Genomic DNA, 18,050 nt, shown 5'->3' with positions numbered 1-18,050 from the left:
ACTGATCGTCAGCAACTTGGGTCTCCTATAATACGCATCCTGTCTATGCTTTTGTAATGCTAACACAATGCTCGTCATAGCACTCGCTACTGATCTTCAGAAACTTGGCCTGACTCTCACTCACAATAAGACTGTTGTAATGCTCATCGTTCCCAAGCGGTCGCTGGTTTCTCCCATAATTTCATCGCACTGTAGTGGCCAGCTGTTTGTGGCCAGCTGTCTTTGATGGTACGGTACGGTACGGGATAGCGCCAGGCTTCCCGATGGCACAAACAAACAAACCTACACGAAATTGAAGCTGTGTGGACCCTGGCTAGCACCGGACGTCACTGAAGTAATGTCTTTTGTATAGCTACGGGAATTAAAGCTGTGTGGACCCTGGCTAGCGCCAGGCGTTACTGAAGTAACGTGTTTTGCATAGCTACGGGAATGTCTTATGCTGCATGTTCTGTGTCAATGGTCAACGCCTAACTAGTCTGCAGTGCACCAATCCAGGCCTGGACTGACTGCTGTGGCGCTGTTCTTTTACAGGCCAGGTTGCCCTAAGCGCACACCTGCTCATCATGGCTAAACAACTGGATAATAACAAGGTGACTGAAGCTCCTTTTTTTTTAATAGATGAGGGGAGTTCCGCACTGAAAAAATGCAACTGCAGTGTTGGACACGCCAGTATTATCTTAACATCCCTACCCCCACCAAACAGCACCATAATGTTGCCAGACGCGATTGCATAGCATGAAACTCAGCAGCAGCAACAAACTGACTTTGTCCCTTTCTTATACCGTGTAATAATGCGCTCAGTCTCCGCGGTATTGAGCACTCTCAGCATACATGGTGCATCACCCGGGTATTGAGGAACTGGTGTATTTTTGTGCACCACCTTCACCCCCTATGCATCTGAGCCTTGAGCCATAGAGGGTGGTGGCGTTCCTATGGAGGCGCAAAACTCGAGTCTGACGCGAATCGTGAAATTTTCCTTTCACGCCATTTGTATATTTTTCTTGCAAGTACATGGATTGTAGTTGAACAATGTTGGTCATTTCACGCCAGCACAGGATCAAACTCAGTTCAGCTACCAGATCAAATGACTGTATGGCGCTTTCAACTGTGCCGGACACAAACCATCGTAGTCTAGTTTATGGAAGGAGGATTTGTGTATTCACAAGGGCCCCTTTGACGCCCACTTCTGGAGCTATCAATTCTGTATCCACCCCCCCCCCCCCCCCCAGTCATTACCATGACCTGGGTCAAAGTCACACTACTATTTCTGAAAGTAGACCAGTAATACGAGTATGTCCTGTGCAGGCTGTGCTGCTCAGTGTAGACAAGTACAATCTCTGTCGGGAGGACGACTGCACTCTCTGCGGATAGGGAGGACGACTGCACTCTCCGCGGGTGGAGAGGGCGGATATAACCCCTTATTTTTTACATTCATTATCAACAAACTGAACTGCTACAACTGCTACTGATCTCTACATGATACCCCGCTACCATGGAAACGAGCAAGCCCGGCTTAACACATATAACCCCGGATAATCTGCCGTTCCTGCACTGTTACCACATACACTCTTATCTCTCTAATCCGAACCTCCAAGTCACTGGCACCCGCGGGTGAGCTTTAGTGGAAATATTTCTACTCTAAACTCCATCGTGTTCGCGAAATATTAATGTTCGCTACTTTTGCGAGAACAGCATAACGCGAATATTAACCATCATGAAATCAAACTTCAATAGCGATATATGTGCGCGACCACAGTGCTTGGCAAACATTTTCCATCATAAATTTGCTAGTTTTGAGAGATCGCGAACATTTCGTGACGCGAATATTGGACTGTTTGCAGTACTCATTTCTGTGGAAATGATGACATCATACGCCAGACGTCATACGCCAGACATCATACGCCAGACATCATACGCCAGACATCATACGCCAGACATCATACGCCAGGTCTTTGGCACTTCCTCGTCAAAATGTACATGATCCAGGGCTATGGAAATTTCCGAATTATGGGCAGTGCCGGGTCACCTGGTCACTGATCGCACGGATACGAGAGGTACGAGTGTGTAAGCATTCCTTCCACCCGGTTTCGGTGTCTGCAGGAGCCTGATAATCCCCCAGCATTTCTCTGTGTCACACACGTTCTCTCTCACTCTCTCTCTCTCTCTCTCTCTCTCTCTCTCTTCTCTCTCTCTCTCTCTCTCTCTCTCTCACTCTCTCTCTCTCTCTCTCTCTCTCTCTCTCTCTCTCTCTCTCTCTCTCTCTCTCTCTCTCTCTCTCTCTCTCTCTCTCTCTCTCTCTCTCTCTCTCTCTCTCTCTCTCTCTCTCTCTCTCTCTCTCTCTCTCTCTCTCTCTCTCTCTCTCTCTCTCTCTCTCTCTCTCTCTCTCTCTCTCTCTCTCTCTCTCTCTCTCTCTCTCTCTCTCTCTCTCTCTCTCCTCTCTCTCTCTCTCTCTCTCTCTCTCTCTCTCTCTCTCTCTCTCTCTCTCTCTCTCTCTCTCTCTCTCTCTCTGGTCTGATAGGATCATTGTGGTTCCGATATAATACTGTAATGCGTTTTTCTTGAACATTTTTTCAACGAGTACAATGTAAATGCAGAGGAGGCGTGCATGCCCGGCTAAACATTTCATTACTAGTACCTACGGAATGAATGACTTCTTACCGTTTCCGTGCGCGACGACAGGGATGCTGGCTGCACGGGCGTTGGGAATGAAAACTATCAGCATCGCAACAAAAATCACCGACAACAGCTGGAGCGCAGAGGTGGACGAGCCAAACGCAAGAAACGCATCTCCAAACGTGTTGAATATTCCTTTTACTTTAGCTAACGAGCCCACAACACTGGATCTATTCGTAACAACACGTTCTTCACTAGACCACTGAGAAACAATTCTTTCAATTTCTGGGCTTCGAGTCGACAACAGAGCTAGCCTAGAGCCAGTAGTGCAGCTGCAAACACTAAACAGTGAACAGTGTCGTGTTGTTTTCAATCTCGACGCAGTCACAGTCACGGGGAGCGCACTGCACTCCCCAAGTGACCGCACGTTATGTCAGAACACTCCACATGTCGTGACTGAGACTGCACTGATGATTTCGTGAAGTCCAGATGACTCAAAACGCCAAGACGTGACCATGCATGATAAAAATTATGGACGAGATTGACCACGTCAAATGCGTCGACGGGTTCAGTGCAGTTTGTACGAACGAGAGTCCGATTGGCTGGGTACTAGGGTCAGGCGGCGGAGCTAGCGACAACAACGTTTGGACAACAAAATAATGATTGTCGAACCCACAGCCACATGTCCTAGTACTAGTAGTAGTTGTACAAATGACTATGTAGTAGATTCATGACATCTGTCTCTGAGCACCTTCAGAACATAGCGTGCTAGACATGGTTGGGCGACACCGAGCTAGCTATGTTTCGCATCGGAAATTTCCTGGAAAAGGATGTGTACTGAGCCAGGCTGCACAAAGAATAGCACTACTAAACTTTCACTTCTATCCTAAACGACAACAAGTCGCCGCAGTACAGCCTGCAGACTGGGCTGGAGCAATATCACAACAGATTTCGTGGATAGTGGCTCCTTCTGCACTTTGACAAGAGTCGAGTGGAATTTCTACGCATCACGATCCTGGAAAATCTCGGAGCCCTTGACACCTGGGATCTCAGCTCGCTTTTAGCGAGCAGGCCCTCCCGCACGGCTTGGAAAGAAGTGTTCATCGCTCGCACTTCCTACGTAACATAATTCAGTGGAGTGCTGTATCTCTGAACATATTTTCTTTTTAGTTGTACGAGTAGTCTCGTAGTCTCTCAGTTTATTTCAATCGTTCCCTGTAATATTTTGATAAGAAGGGAACATTTAAATAATGGAAACAAAGAAAACGGCGGGGCACAAGTTATGCGTTAAGTCCACCAACTAAATATTTGGTTTTGAACAGTCAGTAGGATATCGACATTCGATTTGTTACAATTCAACCTCGCGAAGCTTCCCTTTTCATGTCCTATCCTTGATAAAATTGAGCCTCCCAAGTTGGGTGATTGTTGCTTTTTTTCTTCTTTTTTTCTTTCCTTTTTTACAAAGACCTCGTGGCGGTTCTGGTGAGGTTTAGGGAGCTCCGCCGACCTAGGGTCTCGACTTCATGGCCTACTAGCCGCACCAAGAGTGGGTGGGGAGGGAGAGCGAGAGAGAGAGAGAGGAAGAGAGAGACAGCGAGGGACAGGAGAGAGAGAGAGAGAGAGAGAGAGAGAGAGAGAGAGAGAGAGAGAGAGAGAGAGAGAGAGAGAGAGAGAGAGAGAGAGAGAGAGAGAGAGAGAGAGAGAGAGAGAGAGAGAGAGAGAGAGAGAGAGAGAGAGAGAGAGAGAGAGAGAGAGAGAGAGAGAAAGAGAGAGAGAGAGAGAGAGAGAGAGAGAGAGAGAGAGAGAGAGAGAGAGAGAGAGAGAGATAGAGAGAGGAGAGAGAGAGCGAGAGAGTTGCGTTGTCGACTTGTGGTTAGACCGTATTATCAAATGGTCCTACCGTCCCGTTATAGAACCAAGTCAGCATTCCACTGTGCCTTGGAATGTAGCTTGTGTTCGGCTTGATGGCGTTTACCTTCCCCCCTCTTTGGAATTATCACTAATATCCAAGAGCCTTTCAAGTTGGAAGGCCGTGGGTTAGCGCTATCGAGCAGTGCTCAAGCTCACTTCCTTTCCGTGGAATGTCTCCGTACTCCTTGTGAGACTGGTGCTACCTTGTGCACGTCTGACTGTTCAAAACCTGGTTTAGTTGGTGGACTGGAACGCATAACTTGGTCTTGTGCCCCATCGTTTTCTTTGTTTCCATTCTAATATTTTCCTTGGCTCACCATCTGAGTAGTTACTAAATGTACGTAGCGGACATTTTTCGCAGGCACAACAGATAGATGAATGTATTTTGCTCAGATCAAAGGAAATGCTAAATTCCATGGTCTATAAAAAGGTTTATGAAAAGGATAGTGTTATTTATGTACGGCATGCTCAGCAATAGTCAGTAAATGCATCAAATTCACAAAGACAGACACACAGGGAGAGCCTCGGAGTGAAATTGAAAGACAGAGACATGAGAGCGAGGGAACAGGAGAGAGAGCGAAAGAGAGAGATAGATAGATAGATAGATAGATAGAGATAGATAGATAGATAGATAGATAGATAGAGAGAGAGAGAGAGAGAGAGAGAGAGAGAGAGAGAGAGAGAGAGAGAGAGAGAGAGAGAGAGAGAGAGAGAGAGAGAGAGAGAGAGAGAGAGAGAGAGAGAGAGAGAGAGGAGAGCGGGATACAGAGATCGAGAGAGAGAGAAGGAAAGATAACCTTCTGAAACGAACTACATATCAGCCAAAAGAGATGAACTTGTCAGTATGGCGGGCAAATCTCAACAACTTCAAAATATCCCAGAGATCCATACCCAGACCTTACTCCAGCTCCTGCGACCTTTAAGCGTTTTCCGACATGCACTGAAATTTCATGGTGTCCTTTTCCAATAGTACCTGCGCTTGTAGCACTGCATACTCCAGTCAGCACGCTAGGAATATACAAAGTGTTATTCATCTGCCTGTATGCAAAAATATCAAGCTTTTCTGGCTGAGTGCACTCGTTTCCATCGAACCTCACAAACCACCTCGCTCCTTTGTTTCTGCCTTTTACACCAATATTGCTGGAGAAGGTAATGCGTAGAAGACTCTGCTGCTGCTTCTTGTTGAACGTCATCGATGAAATTTGTTGAAAATTGCCGCGGTTGGCGTTATGAACAGCTTGATACTTGTATCCAAGTGAGAATCGATTGCACTGCTGGCCTTCAGTCTAACACAAACCAGAGAACGACAAAGAGATAGTATTTGAACACGGATGGTGGCCCAATGTAACCAATGGATGAAAACGAAAGACAAAGTGTTACTAGTTATGGTTTGCTGACTGTTTATGATCTGATTATCGTTATCAAGTACGGGTAGCATGGCTCACTGCTCAATATTCATTTAGCATGTAGGGCTGCAGGGCCTTCCTTTCCTGTAAGATCTGAGTATTTCGGTGGGCAGGTAGTCATGACTCATAACATTGTGTCCTTCTTTTCTATCCAAGTAGATAATTATTAGTAATAGTATTCTGAACTGCATTAAGTTTATCCACATACCATCGCAGTTTCCAATGAATGATGATAGCAATTATTATGATATGCCTTTCTCCAAAACCGAGCCCGCTTTACACTTCTAATATTAGTTCCCGAATGTGATGAAGCTCCACAGCCTGCTATGTACATTCAGACAAATAATGTTTGCAAATAAAGCGACTTAAACCATGATGATGACGAGTAGTGGTGCCGACGGAGGTGGTTGTATTGAAAAAGGCGCAGAAGCAATTTGATGTACGGTATATTCTCTATGTGCCCTCACCTGCAACACTCTGCTCATGTTGTTCTGCAGGTCTTGAAAGTTCTCATCCATGGCATCAACTCTAGCTTGGATCCGTGTGAGGAATGCCGAGATCTCGTCGGATGCCCTTTGTGCGGATCTCTCGCTCTTTTCCTGAAGACGCTCCGTTGCTCTGGATAGCTTGGACAGTGTGGATGTCATGTTAGACAGAACTTGTGATGACAACCAACCTAACAGGAAGAACAGAAAAGCACCAGTACCAAGCAATCGGCTTTCGCGCTAAAATATTAAAAGTCTGCCGAATTATCGCGCATGTTGGAAAATATGCACAACATACTCTCAATGAAATCAGATTTTGCGAGTGAATGTTAGGTCTGGCGTTGTGCATCCCCAGGGCTGGGGAAATATGGGCTGTGCACTGGTACAGGGGTGCAAACTGGACTTGTTTCACTGTAACACGAGCTTTCTGCATCCGTAGGAACGCCACCGCCCTTCAAGGATCAAGGCGCAGACGCAGCTCCTAAGGCGGTAGGAAATAGGATTTCATTTTCATGAAAAGAAGAGAAGTACACGAGTGCAATGTTTCTCAGCAATACACGAGTGCATACAACAGGTGGGATTTCTCAAACCACAACTCTACATGCAAGGCTGTTGCACAGGGATTTCAGGTGGTCGAGGCCAAATGGGATTCTTAGCCTGAAAGGAAGTTTATTAATTTACGAAAATCATTGTTTTGCACAAATTAGGCTGGTCAAGTTTAAAATTTGAAAATATCCGAATTCCGACGCCATTTACAAAGCTGACACCTTGTTGCAGTTACCAATATAATGACTTATTATCACTATATTAGTACATGTTGATGTGTTCATGTGTACGGCTAGCAGCATTCACACCAATGTCCAGAGTCACAAGAGTCAAGGGGAGCTTTGCACGGAGAGTAGTAAAATACCTACTCCCTGCTCTGCACTTCGGATCGGATCTCACGTACAGCAGAACAATTGCAGTTAGCGACTTGCTGCTTACGTGTTTCACAATGGCGTCCAGTGAAGAACGGGGAACACTGGCATGTGTATGCATCACCGGTCTCCTCGCAGGTACCACCATGATGGCACGGTGATGATGAACACTGACTTGCAGCTAGGCAGAAAACAGCGCAGTCACCAGAGGAAATACACGTACATCTTACTTTGAAGTACATGTAAATACCGGTAAGCAAAGGAGGCAGGCAAACTGAGCAAATCATATTGATGTTTTTGAAGCCTAAAACTTAGAAGTAACGACTTCGGAGGAAATAGTGATGAAGTTGATTGTTCCTACTTGAAACAGACACTTCCTGCCGAACTTGACATTTGACTGACTCACGACTGCCATCCGGGCCCCGCTAGGAGCACGTCGCACATTCCACTCGACAAACCTGCAAGAAAGCACCACTCCCTGCTCAACACACAGTGTTTCGGGGAATTCACCCCTCATCAGAAGCATGTTGCAATCTTCCTCAGCCTAATGAAGATCAACTCAATTATATAGTCAGAAAGGTGAACGACCAAACACATGGACAAACAAACAGATGCGAGTGTCACTCACCACGCTGACAATATTCTCCAGCAAACCCGCTAGCACAGACACATCTATACCCTGATACCGGAAGTCCTCCGTTGCCATGGCCACTAGTGTACATACACCGTCCTGCGTGTTGGCATGGTGATGAACGCCGACACTCTGCATCACCATGGTTACCTGTGCAGCATCAGAATAGAGAATAGACCACAGAAGACCAGCATGCCTTGCGTGGATGTTGGTTCAAATTGTACTCAGACTCCAACACAAACACTTTCACATGACAAGTGCACGAGTAAATACTAATACAATTTAACTACATCTCTATCTTCATCACTAGGGACCCCACCACCACACTCCATTATTCACCCCAGTGTCTGGAGATATGTGGATTTTGTAGAAGAAACAAAAAATATCATTCTTTCCTCACCGAATGGCCTCCTTATTGTAAATGTTAGATTATGGCACATTTTCACGCTGATGCAGACAACAATTCTTCATCACTCTGAGAGATGGCCATACACAAGAGTTCGCTGGGTAGTAAGGTGAAAGAAAGGGAATTAGAACTCGGATGTTGAGCCAATATTTTAAGTACGTGTTTTACATACATGTACAATGTACAGTAGATCACTCACTTGCCACTGTCAGGCAGCCTGGCTTCTTCCAAGATACATGTACAGTAGATCACTCACTTGCCACTGTCAGGCAGCCTGGCTTCTTCCAAGATACATGTACAGTAGATCACTCACTTGCCACTGTCAGGCAGCCTGGCTTCTTCCAAGATACAATGTACAGTAGATCACTCACTTGCCACTGTCAGGCAGCCTGGCTTCTTCCAAGATACATGTACAGTAGATCACTCACTTGCCACTGTCAGGCAGCCTGGCTTCTTCCAAGATACATGTACAGTAGATCACTCACTTGCCACTGTCAGGCAGCCTGGCTTCTTCCAAGATACATGTACAGTAGATCACTCACTTGCCACTGTCAGGCAGCCTGGCTTCTTCCAAGATACATGTACAGTAGATCACTCACTTGCCACTGTCAGGCAGCCTGGCTTCTTCCAAGATACATGTACAGTAGATCACTCACTTGCCACTGTCAGGCAGCCTGGCTTCTTCCAAGATACGTGTACAGTAGATCACTCACTTGCCACTGTCAGGCAGCCTGGCTTCTTCCAAGATACGTGTACAGTAGATCACTCACTTGCCACTGTCAGGCAGCCTGGCTTCTTCCAAGATACATGTACAGTAGATCACTCACTTGCCACTGTCAGGCAGCCTGGCTTCTTCCAAGATACATGTACAGTAGATCACTCACTTGCCACTGTCAGGCAGCCTGGCTTCTTCCAAGATACATGTACAGTAGATCACTCACTTGCCACTGTCAGGCAGCCTGGCTTCTTCCAAGATACATGTACAGTAGATCACTCACTTGCCACTGTCAGGCAGCCTGGCTTCTTCCAAGATACATGTACAGTAGATCACTCACTTGCCACTGTCAGGCAGCCTGGCTTCTTCCAAGATACATGTACAGTAGATCACTCACTTGCCACTGTCAGGCAGCCTGGCTTCTTCCAAGATACATGTACAGTAGATCACTCACTTGCCACTGTCAGGCAGCCTGGCTTCTTCCAAGATACATGTACAGTAGATCACTCACTTGCCACTGTCAGGCAGCCTGGCTTCTTCCAAGATACATGTACAGTAGATCACTCACTTGCCACTGTCAGGCAGCCTGGCTTCTTCCAAGATACATGTACAGTAGATCACTCACTTGCCACTGTCAGGCAGCCTGGCTTCTTCCAAGATACATGTACAGTAGATCACTCACTTGCCACTGTCAGGCAGCCTGGCTTCTTCCAAGATACATGTACAGTAGATCACTCACTTGCCACTGTCAGGCAGCCTGGCTTCTTCCAAGATACATGTACAGTAGATCACTCACTTGCCACTGTCAGGCAGCCTGGCTTCTTCCAAGATACATGTACAGTAGATCACTCACTTGCCACTGTCAGGCAGCCTGGCTTCTTCCAAGATACATGTACAGTAGATCACTCACTTGCCACTGTCAGGCAGCCTGGCTTCTTCCAAGATACATGTACAGTAGATCACTCACTTGCCACTGTCAGGCAGCCTGGCTTCTTCCAAGATACATGTACAGTAGATCACTCACTTGCCACTGTCAGGCAGCCTGGCTTCTTCCAAGATACATGTACAGTAGATCACTCACTTGCCACTGTCAGGCAGCTTGGCTTCTTCCAAGATACATGTACAGTAGATCACTCACTTGCCACTGTCAGGCAGCCTGGCTTCTTCCAAGATACATGTACAGTAGATCACTCACTTGCCACTGTCAGGCAGCCTGGCTTCTTCCAAGATACATGTACAGTAGATCACTCACTTGCCACTGTCAGGCAGCCTGGCTTCTTCCAAGATACATGTACAGTAGATCACTCACTTGCCACTGTCAGGCAGCCTGGCTTCTTCCAAGATACATGTACAGTAGATCACTCACTTGCCACTGTCAGGCAGCCTGGCTTCTTCCAAGATACATGTACAGTAGATCACTCACTTGCCACTGTCAGGCAGCCTGGCTTCTTCCAAGATACATGTACAGTAGATCACTCACTTGCCACTGTCAGGCAGCCTGGCTTCTTCCAAGATACATGTACAGTAGATCACTCACTTGCCACTGTCAGGCAGCCTGGCTTCTTCCAAGATACATGTACAGTAGATCACTCACTTGCCACTGTCAGGCAGCCTGGCTTCTTCCAAGATACATGTACAGTAGATCACTCACTTGCCACTGTCAGGCAGCCTGGCTTCTTCCAAGATACATGTACAGTAGATCACTCACTTGCCACTGTCAGGCAGCCTGGCTTCTTCCAAGATACATGTACAGTAGATCACTCACTTGCCACTGTCAGGCAGCCTGGCTTCTTCCAAGATACATGTACAGTAGATCACTCACTTGCCACTGTCAGGCAGCCTGGCTTCTTCCAAGATACATGTACAGTAGATCACTCACTTGCCACTGTCAGGCAGCCTGGCTTCTTCCAAGATACATGTACAGTAGATCACTCACTTGCCACTGTCAGGCAGCCTGGCTTCTTCCAAGATACATGTACAGTAGATCACTCACTTGCCACTGTCAGGCAGCCTGGCTTCTTCCAAGATACATGTACAGTAGATCACTCACTTGCCACTGTCAGGCAGCCTGGCTTCTTCCAAGATACATGTACAGTAGATCACTCACTTGCCACTGTCAGGCAGCCTGGCTTCTTCCAAGATACATGTACAGTAGATCACTCACTTGCCACTGTCAGGCAGCCTGGCTTCTTCCAAGATACATGTACAGTAGATCACTCACTTGCCACTGTCAGGCAGCCTGGCTTCTTCCAAGATACATGTACAGTAGATCACTCACTTGCCACTGTCAGGCAGCCTGGCTTCTTCCAAGATACATGTACAGTAGATCACTCACTTGCCACTGTCAGGCAGCCTGGCTTCTTCCAAGATACATGTACAGTAGATCACTCACTTGCCACTGTCAGGCAGCCTGGCTTCTTCCAAGATACATGTACAGTAGATCACTCACTTGCCACTGCCAGGCAGCCTGGCTTCTTCCAAGATACATGTACAGTAGATCACTCACTTGCCACTGTCAGGCAGCCTGGCTTCTTCCAAGATACATGTACAGTAGATCACTCACTTGCCACTGTCAGGCAGCCTGGCTTCTTCCAAGATACATGTACAGTAGATCACTCACTTGCCACTGTCAGGCAGCCTGGCTTCTTCCAAGATACATGTACAGTAGATCACTCACTTGCCACTGTCAGGCAGCCTGGCTTCTTCCAAGATACATGTACAGTAGATCACTCACTTGCCACTGTCAGGCAGCCTGGCTTCTTCCAAGATACATGTACAGTAGATCACTCACTTGCCACTGTCAGGCAGCCTGGCTTCTTCCAAGATACATGTACAGTAGATCACTCACTTGCCACTGTCAGGCAGCCTGGCTTCTTCCAAGATACATGTACAGTAGATCACTCACTTGCCACTGTCAGGCAGCCTGGCTTCTTCCAAGATACATGTACAGTAGATCACTCACTTGCCACTGTCAGGCAGCCTGGCTTCTTCCAAGATACATGTACAGTAGATCACTCACTTGCCACTGTCAGGCAGCCTGGCTTCTTCCAAGATACATGTACGTGCGCCGTGCGGGCGTGGTTGACATTCTGGCTCTGATAATATACATTATTTTTCATTCCTCAATGTACCACACCCGGCTTTGTTTCACTATGTTTGTCTCGTGAAAGCGAAACAAGAAAACGTGGAGCTTCACTCACCCAGGCAGCGATAGAGGAAATCCACTGCTTGTCGATTTCCGGACAGCACAAAGTCCAATATGTCACGATCTGTGTGCTTTATAGTTGCCTCGTCGAGAGCTGGATTCAGCTTCTTCACAACTCTCTCCACTTGCTGTACGTCTGTACTTGTAAAGCTGCCGTCCATTGTAGCCTCCCTCAGCCATCTTGTCATGCAGGTCTCTATGGCAACACCCAACCCCAAGCACCCCCCCCCCCACACACACACACACAAACGCACCCCCCCCCCCCCCCCCCAACACACACACGAACGCGCGCACACACACACACAAACACAGAAACGCACACACACACACACACATACATCGCACTGTTATAATGGAGAATGGCGAGGTAATGACTTTACCCATTAAACAATATTGAATGGATAAAGTCATGACCTTGCCATTATACAATGCAGTACCAACATCAGCAAGTCCCAAATCCCATAGCTCAATAACGACCGATCGCATGAGGCGACACAACAACAACTTGCCTTCCCACTGGACTCATCAAACAAATCTCCTTCTCGGATGTCTTCACGCGGATCTTGGCTGAGAGGAATGAAACTGAAGACTCCACTCCGATCGACTGTACTTGAGCATGTTATATTGGCTAAGCACTACCTGAAGTACCATACCGCCATGACGTCATACATCACTAGCCATGCATCCACTGGGCTCCAGGCGCGAACAGCCGGCTGTGGTGAGAAGGAGAGCTCTGCGCTAGAGTGTAATTTTCAAAAGGACTTTGCAACTTTGAGAGCGTGTGTGGGCATATCTCCAGTTGTGTTTTACCGCCATATGAGTCAAGCACAGGGGTGGGATTTGAAGAAGAGGTTGGCGCGACTTCGACGATACTTGGGGAATTGTGTGTTGCTCCCTACATAAGAACTCCTGCTTTTCCTGCCCACTTGAATTCTCACTTGACTGACTTACGATTGCCATCCAGAGCACACGAGAAGTCCATTGAACCTGCAACTCGGCAAACCTGCAAAAAAGCACCACTCCCTCTCGCACATTGTTGTCCCAAGCGCGTGCTGGCGAATGAGATGGTTTGGAGGCAACAGCATTGTGAATGGCGAATGGTCCTCAGCGTTTGTTCAGCACCTCCATGAGCGACACTGACTCACGCTGCTGCATGTTGGTCGCGCAGGAAACGGAGCGTCTCTGTAAGTTTGTATCCATGGTGATGTTTGTGCCTGGAGAGCACTATAAGTAGTGCTCTTCAGGCACAATCTTCCTCAGCCTACTCAAGCTCAGCTGAAGAGGGATGAATCTGATGAATCTCCCAAAACACTGTGTATTAAGCAGGGAGTGGTGCTTTCTTGCAGGTTTGCCGAGTGGAAGGTTTGATGGACTTCTCGTGTGCTCTGGATGGCAGTCGTCAGTAAGTCAAAAGCGCGAGCTCCCGTATGCAGCAACGCACAATTCCCCTTTATTTAGAGTATTATTACAATTACCGTATAGCACTGTGAATAGCCTACTTGGTCCGCCCAGTTAAAATTCGCGCTTATCTTCACACTTGTCTCAGGAAAGAAATACGAATATTTGAAGCAAGCCACGATCACAAAGCACTATATACATGATTATTTACATGTCAGTAAGCAACTCAGTCGAAAATTCAAGCAAGTTACACATCCTCCTCGCCACTATCGTCGCTGGAGGAAGAGCTCAAAACGTACCACCCGGACAGCTGCTGCACGGGTCGTTTCATAGCTTGTTCCACTTCTCCTCGTCTCGAATCACGTTCAAAGGCAGTGCGTGCCTGTCACCTTCCCATCAGAAGCTGAGTGAGACTGCCCGCATGTTGACTGTAAGTGTTATCCCCGTTCGTCGCAATAATGCGACTTTGTTTGAGACAAAAAGGCAACGCCATATCATCCTTTTTTCAAATCGCCTCTTGCGCTTGTCGTACTTGCAGATCAGCACCCGTAGATTACCCACGCGAGCCACTGGTGCTTGTACATGCAACGCAGTGATAGCTTCCGCATGATGTAGCACCTGCGCGTACTGCACCTACAACGCCGTGCACCAGGCTTTTCGGCTAGTTTCCTGAAAGTCCTTTGCACGAGTGTTTCTCTCAGGACTTGGTGTTTCCTTTGATTAGCTCCTTTGCCCTGTCCTCTGTGAGCTTCAAAGTGTGTCCGCCGGATTGGTCTCACTTACTGGAGACATCGACATGAGCTGCAGTTTCTTCGTCAGCGATTTGCTGGTGATAGCACTTCACTAGGCGGTGTACTGTGCAAGCACTGAAATTCAAGCTCGCGAAGCCCTTTTTCAGCTTTTCTATATCCCCCCGGGGTAAACAATCCTTGCCATCAGACAGCTGGAAGTAGACAGAAACTGTATTCTCCATCGCTCTGAAAAATGCGAACATCCTGACCTATTTTACGGACTCGAGCGGAGGTTGCAGTGTTTCCTTGCGCTGACGGAAGTGTTCGTCGGCGGCAGCTCCGTCAAAAAGACTCAAACGAACCGATCGCAACTTCTGTGATGGTTTGTGCTGCCATGTCGTCGGATCCAATGGTCAATGGTTATGTTCGGATGGTGAATCGGTGGTTCCATGCCGTGTGGCACAGGCAGAACACCAAAAAACCAAGTGAGAAGATAAGCGCCAAATTTAACTGGGCGGACCAAGTATAATGCAGTAAAAGTGTCCGCCTTGCCAACACAGAAATCTACAGGGAGAATGCACGGGCGTCCAGTTATGGAAGAGCTCGTGCAGTATTCCTACCCAACAACCTGAACCGAGCTAACCAGGCAACAATTCGTGAATGAATGAATGACTTCTTACCGTTTCTGGGTGTCACTGCTGGGATAGTAGCGGCAGGTGTACTCGGAATGAAAACTAACAGATTAAACACCACCAGCAGCAGCAGCAGCAGCAGGGTAGCGGACATTGCCGGCTTCCGAGCTGTTGCAGCGAAGGCCATCGCGGTTGTCTCTCTCAGGCTTCGAAAGAGCGTCAGGCCCAAATGTAACGTCTATGACGGGGGATGTTGCTGTTACGCTACTGGGATGTTTTCAGAGCACTATTGTGATTACAAGCTTTCTTCTTTCCCACCAAACTCGACTGAAAACTTTAGTGAAGAAAAAGGGAGCGAGCAGTAGCTTTTATAGGCAGATAGCGAGAGTCTTCTACCAGGAATGGTCAGGGGACACGCAGAGCAGCGAGAAGAGAAAGGGCCAAAATTAGGTGTGTCATTGTGGGCAGAAGAATGGGAAAGGAACCGATTCGCATGAAGATCCCATATTGGATAATATGGAGAGGATGACGCTGAATAAAATGCCGGCAGTGAGCGTGACAGAGTACTGGGGAAAATAACTGTTGAAAATTCCAAGGAAAGACCATGAGGATGTGTTTAGAAAAAATCTAGGTGAATGGAATGGATCCGGAGACGACAGCTGTGTGGAACAACCTCGGAATGGAGCTCGCGTTTTGAGGTACGTTTGATCAGAATCTGACGGTTCGGTTGTCAATGTTTTTTCGGATCACATGATCCAAACGCGAGCGATTTATACCGTGAGCTTGGATTTGCGAGGCCGATGACATGTCAGCGCTGTCGTGAGCTGTACCGTGACACGTATCCTCGTTGTGTCCTTCTTTCTGAGTGGTCCTTTGGATTCGTTTATGAAACCAATTCGCTCCGGATTTGAGCCTCAGTATGCCAACGGGACACTATGCACTATGCGAAAGAAATAGAATCAGGTTCTTTTCAGATCCTGTGAAAATGATCAGGAATGGATACGCACAAGGCAACACAAGTGCAATGCCTGAGGCGAACCGTGTATTGCAGGTCGCTGTCGGAAAGGTGCAAACACAAGTTTGGTCACCAGTGTGGTCACAGGTGTGGTGAAGGAGTGATTAATGGATCTATGTGAGGCAGTGTTCTGGCGCAGCCCAAAAGACTCGTCGTTGACCTATACCCGGCTATACTCGTCGTTGACCTATACCCGGCTATACTCGTCGTTCGCCTTTCCCCGGCTACAGACCATTTTGTGAGTTGATCACTTTGGTGCACAAATTCCATATCTCGCGTCTTGGTTGAAATGGACTTACCCGCAAGCGAATTTGACATTCATCTAACACTGACGTTCGGTGAGAGAACATTAATTTTGTCTAACACAATTCGTCATCCCCCCTTCCTACTCGATCGAGGTGCAATAGCCAGCTGCATGTCTTTGTTGCATGATCGCTTGGTCTCCTTTCCCATCCAGCACACGCCTCCGGTAAACCCTAGCGACAGATGCAGCGCCTTACAGTGGGGGTGAGTGGATAAGTCTCACAACCACTTGCACAAGTGCCCAGAAACCCCATAAGCCGCACCCATGTACCCCTTGTGCCTGGCCATAAGTTCCCAGTTGACTGTGGGTAGCAGCACGGCTTGAAAAACCGCTCCAAGTCAGGACTTGAACCAGGTGCCTCTCGTGTCCCAATCATGGTCTTTGACCAACCCACTGTGCCTGTCTGGTTTAGGGGTTACTGGGTGTTAGGGGCCGTCGTGAGTTCCCTTCGGAAACGGACACGATAATTAAATTTTACTTTTGCTTTACTTGCATGACTCCGTGCAAGTTGTGGACCAGTACAAAGCCAAAGCCAAGGTCTTGTGGAATGCGTGTGTACATGAATATTGTTTGGCTGGTGATCGGGAAAGCGAGACATTGCAATAAAATTCTCTTCCATCTTAGCTTACTTGCTTTTGCAATGTCTTTTGGAACGCGCATGTACATGATCAATGTTTGTAATAGTGGGGCCGCAGGAGGTAACTTTGGATAATAAGTACATTGGATACTACGTACTTATTCCCACACCTCAACTCGCGAGGGAGTACGTCTTATCCGAGGTCCACTTAGTTCCAGTAGAGAAACAATGAAAGCGACACAACTCTGCAGGATAGCTGAAAGACGAAACATGTCAAGCTAGTATTCATCTTCAAGGGATCCCACAGCACAAGTCGGTCCAGGGAGTGACTAGTCAGTCAACAGCTAGGACGAACCGTACTTACTTTTTGGCAACCTGAATTTCGTGCTCGCTTGTATAGCATATTGGCACGGACATGCACTTGAGGGCAACGTTACATGTACACGTCTAGCAAGGTTTATTCACTTTCCACATTTTACTCATTCATGTTTTGATTACGTTTCTGTTCTGGACTGCGCATTGTCCATTTGTGCATGATTTTGGCGCTGAACTTGAGCTTTAACCCTTTATGGGTCTCACATAAGCGTAAGGGTCGTATGTGACCCTTACAGTAAAATCGCATTTTCTGTGAGTTTTGTTGCTAGGAGACAACTAAAATAATGCTCCATGAGTAGCTGAGGTTCAAGGCTTTCCAACGGTGTAAAAAACAACCATACTTACCATACACATTTTTGCAGTATCGATCGACTGAAGTCTGGTGAAATTGGAAAAGACGACCATCCGCCATGCGCGCATTTCGAGAATGGGAGTGCGCCTCGTAAGGCCGTGTCAGAAAAGCTTTCTCAGGACACTGACGGAACCAGTCTAGGTTGGATGTCCCTGGAGGATTTCCAGTGTAATGTGGTGAGAAATAGAGCTGCGTTGAGGGCTCCTAGCTCAAATAAATCGTCCCCGAATGAAGAAATCAAATTTACCAACCAGCGAGGAAGCACAGCAACAGCAACTCTTACAAGGACTTGTCAGGTGCGATCAGCTGATTCGCCTGGCCGTGAGAATCACGGCATGCGTGACATCGCGCCTGAGTACTCAGCTGAGCGAGAGTGA

At 47.4% G+C, this 18,050-nt stretch overlaps 2 protein-coding genes across 3 annotated transcripts in view; both read right to left on the bottom strand.

Moving 5' to 3' along the window:
- The window catches only part of LOC135826021 (myosin-15-like), a 226,453-nt gene that overhangs the window by 128,125 nt on the left and 80,278 nt on the right, over positions 1-18,050 (bottom strand). The window lies entirely within an intron of this gene.
- On the bottom strand, positions 4,896-15,595 carry LOC135826028 (uncharacterized). The gene is made up of 6 exons (XM_065338664.1): positions 15,099-15,595; positions 12,285-12,485; positions 7,961-8,113; positions 7,400-7,513; positions 6,398-6,606; positions 4,896-5,810 (listed from the first exon to the last, which is right to left on the bottom strand). Exons 1-6 carry the CDS (start codon positions 15,235-15,237, stop codon positions 5,364-5,366), a joined length of 1,263 nt encoding a protein of 420 aa, XP_065194736.1. The 5' UTR covers positions 15,238-15,595; the 3' UTR covers positions 4,896-5,363.

This window comes from Sycon ciliatum, chromosome 10, assembly GCF_964019385.1.
Source record: "Sycon ciliatum chromosome 10, ocSycCili1.1, whole genome shotgun sequence".
In the NCBI taxonomy this organism is placed as follows: domain Eukaryota; kingdom Metazoa; phylum Porifera; class Calcarea; order Leucosolenida; family Sycettidae; genus Sycon; species Sycon ciliatum.
Note: the sequence above shows the minus strand (reverse complement) of the source record. Positions and strands in the feature narration are given on the sequence as shown.